The 16,017-nt window shown below is 36.6% G+C and overlaps 1 protein-coding gene across 5 annotated transcripts in view; it reads right to left on the bottom strand.

Moving 5' to 3' along the window:
* Positions 1–16,017, bottom strand: part of ext2 (exostosin glycosyltransferase 2) — a 194,624-nt gene that overhangs the window by 10,565 nt on the left and 168,042 nt on the right. For all 5 annotated transcript variants that reach the window (XM_087996312.1, XM_087996311.1, XM_087996313.1 and 2 more), the window contains one exon: positions 5,012–5,155. In XM_087996312.1, the coding sequence (XP_087852438.1) occupies positions 5,012–5,155 (144 nt within the window). The remainder of the gene's footprint in view (positions 1–5,011; positions 5,156–16,017) is intronic.

The following is a 16,017-nucleotide window of genomic DNA, read 5'->3' as shown; positions in this document are numbered from 1 at the left end:
GCTACAATGTAGGAAAATATGAAGTTGTCCTATTAAGCAGGAAGAATGAACAAGCAGAATGTTAGTTAAATGGAGAGAAACTATAGTACACACTCGCATCAAAGGATGTGAAGTTTCCTCTTCACAAAACGTTATTATTTGAGTGATTAGGAAGGCACATGGCATTGGAACAGGATGGAGTATAAAAGTCGGTAAAGCTTGCTACAACCGTACAGTACATTGATGAAACAAAATCATGCGGATGGAATACAGATTTCTTCGCCTTATTTAAGGACAGATACAATTACAGTGGAAATTCAAAAGATGCTTAATAGGTTAGGGCTCGGATGACGTTTTCTTGTGAGATATGGTTGGACAGTTGGGCTCACTGGAGTTTAGAAATATGACAAGTGATCTTATTAAAACATACAAGATTCTGGGTGAACTTGATAGGGCAGATGCTGAGTGGATGTTTTCCTATATGGCAGAATGAGATTAAGAGAAATTTCTTCTCCCAGATATTCATTAAATGTCTGGAATTCCAGCGAGCAGTGAAGATTAGGTCAGGGAATACATTCAAGGTTGAGTTAAAAAGACTTCTTACATACAGTGAATCAAAATTAATAAGGGTTAGGCAGCAAATTAGAGTTATGGTCATAATCTAGATCAGTTATAACATTATTAAATGGCGCAGAGGACTTGACAGGCTGATGGCCTACTAATGCTCCCAATTCTTAAAACTAAACATTGCTGCATTTTTTGTCTTGCTGCTTCTTGGCTTCAAAAATGCTGCTATACATTTTCTTGACCCTCCTTAGATTTAACAAATGTCAAGATCAAGATTGATTGCAATCTGAAATTCTCATGAATTTTTTCTCGATATTGCAAAGCAGTGACTTCATACTTCTTCCAATTGGATAATCTTCAGAATTTTAAAACACTTCAATTTGGCATAACATTCAATTCTTCTTGATTTACCTAATCTCTTTGATTACTTTGAAGATATACGGTGTCCCATACCATGGGTTGTGGTGCTAAAATTAGAATATCTGTGAGAAGTAAGGTATGTTCATCAAGATCATCCATCAACATTATGAATAGCAGCTGCCTGTGCTGTTCCTCAGAAACTCTTCTGGTCATAATTATCTATTTTGAATGGGACTATAACCAAAGTTCATGATCTTTCTTCTCTTTCTATTTTACTAATCTAGATTTCAACATCTGCCTTTAATGACTTGTCAAAAAAAATTCACCTTGAACTTCATTCATTCAACTATTGCTGGATAAATTTAATCTTGTGCTATTACCTTATAGATGTTCAAACATTGCAGATTTTATTAAATCAACTATTTCATAACAAACCATGTTCTCCACAGGCATATCTAAATTTTATACCAACAAATGCAACACTTCCTAATCTAGCCAATGTTACTAGTCACTATATTCCCCTATCCTATTAGTGTGAAGGGCAGAAGTTGTTTTAAAATACTTTCTTTTGCTTAAAAAAAACACAATTCCTCCAACAGCTCTGATATTTTGTAATATAAAACAAATAGGAGCAGGAATGGTCCTCTTAGGCCTTACAACTTGCTATATCATTGAATAATATCATGGCTGATCTGGTGTCTCAGCTCTACTTCCCAACCATAATCCTGGTTTCCCTTATTTGTAACTTGAATATACTGAACGCACAAGCATCCTCAGCTCCCTGGTGGAAAAAATTCCAAAGGTTCACAATACTGAAGGGAAAAAAATTATTCTTGTTTCAAACCTAAATTACCAGCTCCATATTCTGAGACCATAACCCTTACACAGCCAGGTGAAAATCTTTCCAGCCTTGTTGAAATATAAGAATTCCATGTGTTTCAATGAGACCACATCTTATTTTTGTTAACTTCAGAGAACAAGGACCCAGCCTACTCATTCCCTTCTCATTGAACAATCCTCTCATTGCAGAAATGTGTGAAGTAAGTTCTTCTAACCTTTTTTTTCTTAAATTTCCCTGTGACTATTTTAAATAGGTAATCCCTCATCATTAATTCTTTAAAATCACCGTATCAAAATTCCTCATAATGTAAATAAAAAGCTTTACTAAATCCTCTCAACAGCTTCCAGTGGATCTACTAACATTTCTCTACTTCTGTGCAACAGTAATGCAGTGGGATAGAAATAGTAAAAAGGCAACAGCCAAGGAAAATCTTAACCAATAAGAGAAAGAATAAGGAAAAGAAATCACTGACAAAGCACAGCCAGCAGCAAAAATAAAATAATTAGTATAAAGAAACCTGAAAGAGCTGTCATGTTGTTTAACTCCAGAAGCAACAGCAGAGGAAATCACTTGTATTAGATTGCATTATGCTATTTCATGCACAATGTTCCTTTCATCAGAGAGCATCATATTCTATGACAATGAAAAATGCCAAAAGGATACAAGGTTCAGAAAAACATTCATCATACTTTATTAGTATGGGGATGTAACTACACTCCATAATCTACAGCAATTCAAGAAGGCAGGTCATCACTGCTATCCCAAATGCAATTAGGGTTGGGCATTTGATTGTGGGAGGAAACCCACACATCTTTGGATAGTGGGAGGAAACCCACACAGAAATAGGAAGACATGCAAACTCCACATAGTACGCTAGGTGAATTTGTCATGGTAAATGCAGAGTTATGGGGATAAGATGGGCCTGGGTGGGATGGTTTTCAGAGGGTTGGTGCAGACTCAATGGACTGAACAGCCTCTTTCTACACTGTAGGGATTCTATGGTTAGTCTTGCCAGCAATATCAAAACTTATTAATGTATAAATGTAATCATGATACATGTTAATTTCTGTACAATTCTATTAAAAAGTATTTTTAAAAGAAAGCAAATTATTTCCAAATTTGAAAAACTTACATCGCAATAAAAAAGTCTAATAACTGACCTAAGAAAATCTCTTAAAAAAACCTTGTAATTTAGTTCAGTATATTTAACAATAAAATACACTAGTCTTAAATAATTAGTCATACATGCCTGCTGACTAGCAAAATAATACTGTATATTATATGGTAAATTGCTCTCTTTTTAACACAATTTATTTTCCAAATGGTACAGGGAATCAAGGGTAATAATTATATTCATTTTTATCTATCTGTTTTTTCAACTTTGTGCTTTCTCTAAAGTGTTCTCCCCTTTCCAACCTCAGCCTTTAGACTTTCCGAAATTTGACAGTAATTTTATCATCTCTGACGCATACTGGTAGTCATCACACAAGCCACAATGTCACATTTAATGCTATTTTGATGCTGCTGCTCAAATACGTATCTACTGCTGACATCTTTACTAATGCCGTCTCAATACCAAACACTTCGGCATTTAAGGACAAAAGTGAGGACTGCAGATGCTGGAAATCAGTCTACACTAGAGTGATGCTGGAAAAGCACAGCTGGTCAGGCAGCATCCGAGGAGCAGGAAAATCAACGACTCGGGCAAAAGCCCTTCATCAGGAATGAAGCTGATTTAACTTCATTTATCATGAAAGTAGAGAGTGCTGGAGAAATGTCTCAGAACAGAAGATGAGTGATATTGGACTAAAACCATGACTCGGTTTTTCTCACCACAGGTGCTGTCAGACCTGAATTTCCCCAGCACTTACTCTTTTTATTTCAGATTTACAGCATTCACAGCACTTTGCTTTTAATCAATTTAATTTTTCCAGTCTTGCATTAGTTCATGAACTCACATCTTTGAAATAGCTTTTCAGTGCAGGTCAGCAATATCAATTCTCTCATAAGAATGTTATGATCCCAGCTGATGTTATTATTAAGCAAGTGAGATTTCAGAATAAAATCTAGCTTGATAGATCATATTGTTTATTTTTAGTTTTTTTCTAACATAGTGGCCTTTCATTGAAACATAAGTTTGCCGATTTCATTTTTAACATAAAAAGCATCAAATAAGACTAAACCACCTACATATAAGACAGTTTGAAAGATCTCAAATATAGTGGAAAATCAAATCCTACCTACTCCCCAACAACACCATTTCACAGTTCATCAAAAATTCAGACAAATTCCTTCCATATCAAACCTCAGTTGTGACATAAACGCTTCATCTAATTTCCAGTGTATTGAGCTGAGGTCTTTTCCCTTGATCATTCTCACAACTGAAATCTTAGATTTTTTTTCTCAGCTTTGAATAACAAGCACAGATTTTTAACCAAACCATACTCATTCACTAGGTAACCTATTTCCTTAAGTCCTTTGAACAATCTCCTTTCTCTTGTAGAAAATTGTATTGGTATCAAATTTCAGTTAAGTTTCCTTCAAACTGCCTCAAAACCTTTCCAATCTCTGGGATATTTTAAGCTAAGATCAATCTTTGATTTTTCGAAATGCAAAAGCAAGCTAATGTCTGTCAATGTTTTATTTCTCCTGTTGTAAACTTCCATGAATACTCTCGATAGCTTTGCAGATCTGTTCTTTGATGCATACAGGTTTAAAATCATAGTTCCAGAAAGACCAACATAGCTCATTTTAAAATTCCTTCACAAAAAAACAGACCAATACCCATGGGCCACTAGTATAAAATCCAAACTTTAAGGCAATGTTATATATTAAATCACGCAGCTTTCATCTCTACAGTCATTCTACATTTTCCTGCTGCCCTTTAAATTTGTTTAAATATTTCTACATGTAGTTCTCTTGACTGGATGGTCAGTTTTAAATTGACACTTTGTCTTCTCTGGTGTCACAGAATTCCCAGTAACCTTCATCCAAAATTAAATTGATATTTTTGCTGAACTTCAGATTTTCACTCACAGCCAGGCAAGTCTTATTTTAATTTGAAGACCTTTTCCCCAGGCTAGCTTTTTCTCACATTATTGTAAAAGTTAGAGAAGCAAGGTTATAAAATTTTGTGGAATATGTAGTACAATGCATTTGAAACCATGCTTTTTCCTGTAAGTCTGTGATGTCAATACCATAGGCACAAAATATAGCAACTGCATTATTGCCTGTGGCAAAGTTAGTTATAAAATGTACTTGTACCTTGTGATAGAAAGCTGCTCCAGTTAATACCATTGAGACCTCATTCGTCCATTCGGATTCATATTTCCATTTATTAGTATCGTGGTCCCACAAATGAAGTCGCCCTGGGTATCCCACCAACCTGTCAGGAAATTCACGCCACACCTATATGTAATCATAAATTCCAAACATTGTTACTGACTTTCTGAATGATTAAAAAAATTAATCTAGTTATTAACCTCACCTGTCTATTCTAAGTTATAAAACAGTGTCTGAATTTACCAATTTAGCAAATAAACAAGGTAATTAGATTTGTTTTATTTCTGCCATTACTTCATTACTAAAATTAAACATAAATCATACTTACTGAATGTCATCTTTTAAGTCTCATCCCTGTTTTAAAGTTAGTGAGTCATGCTGAGTTATTGTGGCACAGGGTCAAGTACATAACCCAGTGCCTAGTTTTAATTTTGAATCTGACATCAAATGTCATCAAGCTATTTAACTATAAAAGGATAGAACAGTGAAACCTTTATTGTCTTCATCCAAAGTTTACACACAAGTACTATTCAGTAGGAGCTAGTGAGTAACAATCATCTGAGACCGAAAGATTCTTTTCACCTACAGCTCAAGTACATTGAAGTCAACTCTGTGCTGCTTCACTACCAGACTTAGATGATGTCAGATAACTTAGCACAGGTCAGTATCAAACCTGAACTCTTTCTGATCAGCAGAATTTGGTACCATACTAGATACTGCAGTGTTGTATTAATTCTCCTTTCAGATTTGCAAATTACAAAGGCAAAGTCCATGCATATAGAGAATTGTATATACTACAGATTATCTGTTTATACATGTGGTTTTTGCAGTTCAAGACAGAATATACATTACAAATGATTTACATCAAAGTCATTGATGTGTAAATCATTCATAAGCGACACTAAATTATAACATTATAGTGTGAGGGGAAAAGTATAATGTAATGTTGTCCATTTATATTAGTCATTGGTACCGCCATAGGCAGAATTTGCATGCTTCCTTAATCCCTATGATCGACATGTTTTTTATTCAAGAGGTGAGTTTCCTTATTGAAAAGAATTCATGAGCAAACCTTTGGGAGTTTTAATATAAAGAAGGTTATACATCCTCACAGACTCACCCCATATTTAAAACACGACATTTCACACACTCATTTCCACATGCACATAAAGATTAGCTACAGTAGTAGATTGATATAGTTTACGATTAATTCAGTCTCTGGTTTATGGTCTCCATCCGTGACAAGGATGGTCTAGTTCCTAGAATGAAGTGGATGCCATGAAGTCAAAATAAGGGCTCTGCAAGTTAAAGATTCTCAGAAACAGATTTCTTTCAATTGAATTTCTTGAAGATTGGCTTTCACGTACACTTAAAGGTGAAACAAGTTGTGGAGTCCTCCTCTCTGTTGGGATTTCCCATTTAGAAGATATTGCTGATAATTACTTTGACTGTTTACATTACTTGAAATTAGCTTGATGCCCTTTGGTGGAACTCTGCCTCCTCATCAACTTCAAGCGAATTTAAAAAGGAGGTATCAAAATATTTCCCTTATCTTGTACCTTTTGAATTCAATGTATTTTTCGAAATAAGGTAAGTAGTCACATTGAGTACAGTTACTATATTGTCAGTGAACACCTTGGAGGAGTTATGATATTCAGCATCTTTGCTTGTGAAAGAATGATTCAATTGCAGCATAGACTTTTTGATTGGTTTCAGGGAAGAGCATTGAATCACGCCAATTTGGAAGGTTCTTTTCTGTCGGTCCATCCTTAAACAAACAGATGTCTCAGAAATATATTGGTGAGCAGAGGTAGGCGAAATCCTAGCATTGAGAAACAACCCTTTAAAAATGGCTATCCACACTTTCCATTTTAAGTCTGGGAGCGGGCTAGATTGGGAATCAGATCAACTGACAATTTTGGCAGTCCAATATGCTTATACACTTCATATCCACAAGTATGCTTTTTCACAGTCCTGAAGGGCGCATTAACTTTATCAAAAACTCACTGAACAGGTCCAAGTGGGATTACCTCTCACAAAGAAATAAATATAAACAATCCGCCAGTTCTCACTACTGCACATTTCCCTGGCCCCACCATTATGCAACCTAATGCCCTCTACCAAAACCCCCATAGCCTCTTATATTGCCTATGACAACCTATGACTACTACTGATCCCAATGATCCTTTATCCTTTCAGCTACCATGCCAACTCATTGAGTATCAAGCACCCAAGCACAGAGGTGAAAAGTATATTATTATGACTTAAAATTCTACTTTCTATGCACTAATGAGAAAAACATTAATCCAAAAATATCAGTTTGACATTATTTTACAATTACCAGCAAATGGTCACTCGTTAACACTTATTGACAGTGCGAACAATTTGGGCTGTTCTCAGTGGCTTAAAGTATACCTGACCCTCACATGCCTGCAAAGAATCCCAAAGATTTTCTAAAATTTTCACCGAAGAGGAGACATTCTCCATTGTCGTGAAAATTGAGACCAACACATCTTGCAATGTGCCTTCTGAACATCACATGACCTCTATTGTGGATTCAGCTGTAGCCAAAAGCAAACAATTGGATTGTGTTTTTTTAACAGCTAATCACAAGCGATCTTTAAACAATTCAAAGATTTCATAACTCAAAGCTTCTGTAGTGATTAACAGGAAGCAAGGAGGGCATCATAAGGAATTCTAGCACAATAGACTTTTCTTTATGGAACAATGATTTATCAAGGTTAACATTTTCAGCCATTTTGTCTGGTTGTGATAAAAGCTTGCTTAGGGGTGGGGGGAAAGAGAGGAATGGGGGTGCTATGGTGTGTTGCAATGCACTGTCCTTTTTCGGAGCCAGGGGGCCCAGGTTCAAGTCCCATCTACTGCAGATATCTAAAGGCTGGCTGAGGACAGCCATTCAGATGACACCATCTGAAGACATTGGATGTGATTTGCCCTTTCAGTGAAATGCCAAGGTAAGTAGTGGGAAGGTGAAGTGTTTTGATAGAGTGACCCTGGAGAGATACTCACCACTGCCACCACCCCCCATCCTGCCATGTTGGCAATTTGCTTAGACAATTAGCATCTCAGGGCTTCAACCTACCATGGTCCAATTATCTGCCTTCTCGGCAGGCATACAAAATAACTGGTTTCACAACAGCGAAACCATGGTAACCTATCTGCCGGGTTGGGGAATAACATTCATCTTCTCAAATCTGAAAAAAAAGGTCACCACTGAAAGACCCACCCTGCTTTTACCTCAAATGTAAACTACTTTTAGATGCTCAACCTGACCTCAAGTTTCAACCCTTCATGAAGACAACATAGCAGCAAGCTAGGTATCTAGTGATATTATAGTGTGTAGTTTTTATCCTTATTCACTTCAAACCTTTGCTTGTATTTTTGTCAATAACTTTACCACTTTTTATGAAAGTAACTTTCAGCAATAATTACATAAAATAGTTTTTTTCTCTTGTTTAAAGTATAAAACTGAGTTGCTGGTTATTGTTTAAAATTGAGAACTCGAACATTATACAAGCTTATATAAATTCCTAGTTCATGGACTTTCCGCAAATGCCTGTTATGTCGTTATGACAAACATGTGAATTCCCTGGACAGCTGAGAGTCTCCATATTTAATTTCAAAAAGATGTAGATACAGCTCTTAAGACTAAAAGGAACAAATGACATGGGGAGAAAGCAGGAACAGAGTACTGAGTTGGATGATCATACCGAATGGCAGAGCAGGCTTGAAGGGCTGAATGGGCTACTCCTGCTCCAATTCTATATTTCTATGTTAATTAGGTAATTGCTTAAGAATCTGGTCTGTTTGTAACTTAAATGTTCATATGATTTGGAGCAGCAAATTTAATGGTCTGTTTGTGTCCAGTTTAAAATATTTCACGGAAGTTCTTAATATGCTGAGGCAAGATAGTGCAAAAGAATACTTCCAATATGTTTTCAAGATCATCATCATTTGAACCAGCGATCAGTGGCCATACTGTGTTTTTGCAGATAGTAGGTTGTTAATTCAAAAAGTATTTTAGAAAAATAAAGCGGGGTACCCGCCATTGATCTCAAAGAAAGGTGTTTGCAGACTTCCACTGTCTGGTCGGCACCTTAAATCCCAAGTTACAGGAATTTCCATGAGCACATTAGTTGCGATGTCTGCAAACAAGGTGAGCAGCCAATCAAATTGAAAAATTCTCATAAACAGCCAATCAGGAATTTAAAAACACTTTAAAGTTCACTTTTAATTTAAACAGGCTGAATCCAAAATGAACAAGTTTGATTAGACAGAAGCTAAGATATCAATATGACTACACTTTTAAAATGTGGAAATTTATAATAATGGAGATAGCCCACAATTATAAAATTAGTTTTTCTGGGTTGATAAATGTGCATTGAAACAATTAGAGTCATAGCGATTTACAGCACGGAAACAGACCCTTCGATCCAAATCGTCCATGCTGATCAAATATCCTAATTAAGCTAGTCCCATTTGCCAGCACTTGTCCATTAACCCTCTAAACCCTTCCTATTTATTTACCTATCCAGATGCCTTTAAATGTTGTAATTGTACCAGCCTCCATCACTTCTTCTGGCAACTCACTCCAAACACGCACCACCCTCTGTGTGAAAAAGTTGCCCCTTAGATCCCTTTTAAGTCTTTTCCCTTTCACCCTGAACCTATCCCCTCTCGCTCCAGACTCCTCCAACCCAGGAAAAGATCTTGTCTATTTATCCTTTCCATGCCCTTCATGATTTTATAAACCTCTATAAGGTCACCCCTCAGCCTCCGCTGCTCCAGGGAAAACGGCCCCAGCCTATTCAGCTTCTCACTATAGCTCAAACCCTCCTACCCTTATAAATCTTTTCTGATTCTTATCAAGTTTCACAACATCGTTCCTATATGAGGGAGACCAGAATTGCACACAATATGGCAAAGGTGGCCTTACCAATGTCCAATAAAACCGCAACATGACCTCTGAACTCCTATACTCAATGCTCTGACCAATAAAAGAAAGCATACTAAACGTCTTCTTCACTATCCTATCAGCCTGAGACTCCACTTTCAAGGAACTATGAACCTGCACTCCAAGATCTGTTTATTCAGCAACACTCCCTTCTTTAGGTTCCATACTGACTTCACACGTAGCACCTCATTCAACAAGGTGTAAGGTTTTCCAGCATTGTTAGAACAGTGCAGTCATGGAAAATTTTGGCGCTTCACAGATTCAGAGATTGTAACCTGGGGGCTAGAAAGGGGTTGAGGGAATCCAAACAGCACATTCTCTGGAAAAGTGCAGAACTGGTTCTGAAATGGCAAGTTCTAAAATTCATCTTATTTTGCACATACATGGACTCTTGAAGGTTGTTGTCAGTTTTAAAGGAGTAATAATGTCATTTCACCAACATTACCACTGCAAAATCAGGGCTGATGTGATCAATTAAGCATGGCTTAAAAATAAATCAAAATTCTTACAGCAAACAATCGTTGAATCCACAGCAGAAATTTCAATTTGGTAGGTTTTACAAATTGACACAAAATGCATCTGCCAAAATGAACTAAAAATGGATAGACATATACAGTGGTGCAACTACAAAACAAATACGTGAGATTTGCTGAGCACTGAGAGTTCATATAAAGATGCACTGCATTCCCTCCCACAATAGCATTAATACTTCACGAGTTACACTTCTTTTTTGGCGTCATGGCTATTTGAAGAAAAATGCCAGGGCTCACAGCCAATAGCATAGTTGTGAATTGTAAAGTGCTAGTCTCATTGCAAAATTAGTAGTGGGTTAAGAAAGCAGCAAATTTGATAGATTTTGCAACACTAACAGTTGAGTACTAAAATTACAAGTTGATATAAAAGCAGTTCAAATCAATGGTGGAGTACATGTCATTAGCAGCTGCATACAATTAGACATGTACACCAACAATTCATTTGTAAAATGTTAAGTGATGATAGGTCTGTACAAAGATTACAGCATTTGTTTAGAATTATCTTGAGCATGTTTTTAGAAAAAGTACAGCTAAACAGAAAACAAGCACGTGAACCAAACCAAAGCACTGTTTAATGAACTCTTAATTGCTTCAAAGACTACTGAGTAGATTAAAAGGATCAGTTTATGATTAGAAACATAGACTTCACCATAACAGACCGGATCATAATTACCAAGTCAAGTTCAATGAAAATCTGTAATTAGCTGGCTTTTGTCAATGTTTTTTGCATGCAGCTTCCCACTAATTTAAGTTTCATATGCAGAACCACATTATGAAAGGTTCGCAAGATTTATTATTCAAGTAACCAGAAACATTAGTCACATGAGAAAAGGATCTTGCAGAATACAGTGCTCATGGAAAGTTGAGCAGCTTTGTTAGGCCTCTTCAGAGAACTTAAAGTAAAGCACATAATGTGTGACATTCAGTTGTAAAAAGAAAGAATGAAAGCAACTGTTACAAAATGGTTCAATGGAATTTGATGAGCCACCATCATAGTTTTGTACGACAACTTGAACTGGGCATTAAATGTCATTTCAGCATCTACATTCTCAAAATAACAAGATACACACTTTTTGGACAAATTAGTCAATCTTTCTTGATTTTGCCTGAAGTTTAAAACTGCAATATTTATTAAGAACTTCACTATCTGTACTGTAACTCAGATGATTAATACATTTGTTTATCACGTGTCAGCTTTTGAACTCGACCATTAGTTTCTAGTGGCGGTGGTCTCTGAACTGTAGATTTGTTAGTCAAAAGCAGGACAGAAGAGAATAATTCATTTCAATTGCTAATAAATGCTTGAGTGATTCTCTTTGGTTTCCTGAATGAAAGCACAGAATCAAGATTTTAAAATAATGGCACCACCTCCCTACATCCAAAAACCCCGTAACTATAAATCTGGTTTAAAGTAGGAAAAAATATCATCAAATATGCAAGATGGAACTCTAAGGTTCATTTCAAAATGCTGGATCCCTATCTTTGAAAGCTTTGAGTCAAAAGTATTCTATTACTTCTTTATTATTTGCTTGAGACACAAAAAATTGTTCATACTCTTGATTTCAAAATTGGTCTTGTAGTAAGCAATTCAAGTCAGAAGCAACTGCCCTTCCCCTCACAAAAAACTTCAATAATTTTAAAACACTGGAATCCTCTGACAAGATCATTCATTATTCTTCTATTCTCAGCAAAATTAGACTTGGGGTTCTGTTATGTCAGAATACATTTCTGTTCACCACTCAATAAACTCAAAAGCTCTTGCCACAGAAATTAAAAATGAACAAGAATATTGTTAATTGGAATTTTTAATTTCAAAGGAAAATCTGTATTACCGCCTCTATTTAGGCACTTACCCAGAGATTATTTGGAAGCATTAGTGTACTATTTAGTGTCGTAAAGCAAATTTTAAAAAAATTTACGTCATAAAATTAGAAGTCACACACAATGATAACAGTGCAATCTATCAACTAGCAATCCTACATTCAATACATACTACTCATTCAAACAGAAAGATCTTATAAAATTCTGTGCAATTGATCAGTTATCTTCGAATGTACAACACAGTGCCATTCACCACTTTGCAAGTAGGGATTATTCAAGTGTGTTAGACAGGAGGGAGGGATCTTTCTTGATAAATGATAGCATCTTGGAAATTCAAGCAGGAATGCAAAAAATGTTAATGGCAATTTCTGCCTGCAATAAAAGATTAAATGAAGTTATCTTACTGCTTGAGCAGTTTTTAAAAAATAATCTTCCACTGCTGACATGCAACGGGATCTGCACAATACCCAATAAACTAGTTTTACACTCTCTTCAACTGAATATAAGCCTTACTGCTAATTTGGTCCTTTGATACAGACAGCTAAATGCAGGTGTTAATTGTGTTTAAGAGTAAAATACGGTAGAGATTCTCAAGATATGGGACTTGACAGTGATATATTATCGACTATGTAATTACATGGTTAAAACATTCTTTTAATACCCATTTGCTATATCACTGCAGTAAACAGGAGACTATGGTTCCTGTGTCCTGCAAGTAAGTTTGAGAGATACCAAGAATAGGTATTGCAGAAACAATGCCATTTTAGACCATGTGCTTTAAATTTATAATTTTTGTGTCATTCAAGTATAACATGATGCAGTAATTCCAAAGCACAATCTTTCTTTCTAAATTTATGAATGAAGAGGTCCACATCAACATAAGCCACATTTTCTAAGTTAGATCATGATGTGTGTTATATTTAACTAGGCTTCTGCCAAATTCATCAAAATCAACACATTGTAATCAATATGCAAGTTTTATTGTAATTTAATAAATTTGCTACAAAGTTAATTCAGAATATAAAAAGAAAAACAAATAGTTAGATTGCATTACATGAAGAAATACTTGCATTTTATACAACCTCATGTGACCCTTAAAAACATCCCAAATATGACCTCATACACATGCAGTGAAGGATTGTACTGAATTAGTTTTGAAATGTGTTTCTTTTATCCAAACAATATGATGACTGAGCAGTTCATTTATTTTTGGTGGTGTTCGTTGAGGGATTCTGAGGACTCCCGACAAGAATCAGACCACTGAGCTAGAAGAGAATGCAAGATCAGTAGGGAAGTTCACATACTGGTACAGACCCAAACAGTTTCGCACTGCGTCTCTCATGAAGCAGCATGTCGCTACAGATTCCTCATTCTACTTAGTCTTCTCAATTTCAAGGCATTACGTTCACTCATTGTTAGTTTATGCTCTCATTTCTTGAAGTTGCATCAAAGCAATGGAGCAGGGGACAGAGGATGATGAAATGAAGGAAGGTGCTGACAAGTAGAGGGGAGGGAAGAATTCATTTTTCTTGGCAGACTATGAAGTTGAAGAGCTTGCACAGTACAACGGTTCAGATAGCCTCCTTGTGTTGTATAACTGTAGGATGGGAAGCATGATGAGGACCTGCCATTCAAGTTGCTGGAGTAAATCAAGACCTCATGTTCCTCCAAGTCAATGGAATTCCCTGCATTTTGTTTTCCCACTCACACCCCCTCAATTCAAATTCTTTCAAAGGGATGAAGTAATGGGTGAGGGCTGGGGATGTAAGTGTTTGTGAGAACGTGGCAATAGGTGTTCCACAGAGCACAAGGATGCTGGACTGGCTGAGAATGAGCTATTTTCCTAGCAGAGTATGAAATAGGCTGTTCTTGGATTGCAAGTTGTGGGACTAGCAATGTGTGAATTATGTGCAAGTCCAAGATTTGAAGCCAATCTCTTGAATGTTATTATGGACCAGACCAAACCCTGTCAAAATATACAAGATGAAAATGGGTACTGCAGATGCTGGAGATTAAAGTCAAGTTTACAGTAGTGCTGGAAAAGCACAGCAGGTCAGACAGCATCCAAAACGCAGGAAAATCGATGTTTCAGGCAAAAGCCCTTCATCAGGAATGAAGGCAGGGAGCCTCCGGGGTGAAGAGATAAATGGGAGGGGGGTGGGGCTGGGGAGAAGGTAGCCAAGAGTACAATAGGTGAATGGAGGTGGGGATGAAGGTAATAGGTCAGAGAGGAGGGTGGAGTGGATAGGTGGAAAGGAAGATTGACAGGTGGGACAGCTCATGAGGACAGGGCTGAGCTCGAAGGCTGGAACTGGGGTAAGGTGAGGGGAAGGGAAATGAGGAAACTGGTGATGCCATGGGGTTGAAGTGTTCCAAGGCGGAACATTCAAGGATAACATTCAAGGATACAAGACAGGTGCAGGAAATTGGGATAAGTGCAGTTTTAGTGGCCGTTATGTCGGTGTAGACTCAATGGGCTGAATGGCCTTTTCTGCATTGTATTAATCTATGAATGGCAGAAAGATTTATAATTTAGGTTGTAATCTGAATATTTTCCATTACCTATAGAAACGAGAGATAAAGGGCTAACTTTTTAAATAACTCAATGTATGATTTACAAAAATCACCTCACTGATTTATTTTCAAAACTAACAAAATTGTCTCAACAGCATTTAAATGTCTCCAGGTGAATGCACAGATGTAGCTAAAGGAGCATAAAGTTTGCCAGCACATATGCTTATGATTCATAAACTCTAGCTTGAGGGTAGAATATATTTTCCTGCAGTTGTAATTGACATTGGTATAATCAGGATTATAAATAATATGCCAATTTACAAGACAACAGTTTGTTTTTGCATTTGTGTTTGAGAATGTTTCATTCATGCATCAAGTTCCAATTTTATACAAATCACCTCCTGGTGACACAATCAGCACTTGGCTCACCACTCTTAAAAGATAAGATCTACCTTAAAGTTCAGAAAATCTAAGGCTCTCTCCAGCCACACTTACTTACCAGTATATACAATTACATAGAAAATAGAGCAAACAGAAAGTAATTTACACCAACTAGTCCATGCTACAGGTTATATTCCAGACAAGTCACCTCCCATTTCATCTAATTGACCCAGCCTTTCAGCATAACTTTCAATCCCCATTTTTCTCATGTATCTGTCTAATTTACTTCCTATGGCAATGATTTCACATTCTAACAAACTGTTTATGTGTTAGTAATAATATTGCATTTATGTACCTAGGTGTACTTCCCTGTCAAGAATTCACTCTAAAAATGAAAATTTAAAAAAAAAATCATTCATGGGGATGCAGCTGGCCGGGCCAGTATTTACTGTCTGTCCCAGATGGCAGTTGAGAGTCAACCACACTGTTGTGGGTCTGCAGTTACATGTAGTAAGGATAACAGTCTACTTACCTGGAGGACATTCCTGGAGGAACCCGATGGGCTTTTCTGATAATCGACAATGGATTCACAGTCATCATTAGACTGTTAATTCCAGATTTTGTCAATTGAATTCAAATTCTACATCTGACATGATGGGATTTGAACCTAGACCCTCAAAACATTACATAGGTCTCTGGATTTACAGTCCAGTGATAACACCATGAGATCATCAGCTAACCTATGCCATTCCATAAAGACAGCA

This window comes from Chiloscyllium plagiosum, unplaced genomic scaffold (genome assembly GCF_037043375.1).
Source record: "Chiloscyllium plagiosum isolate Xiang-an unplaced genomic scaffold, Cpla_swu_hap1 HiC_scaffold_18, whole genome shotgun sequence".
NCBI lineage: Eukaryota > Metazoa > Chordata > Chondrichthyes > Orectolobiformes > Hemiscylliidae > Chiloscyllium > Chiloscyllium plagiosum.
This window is presented reverse-complemented; position numbering and strand designations above follow the sequence as displayed.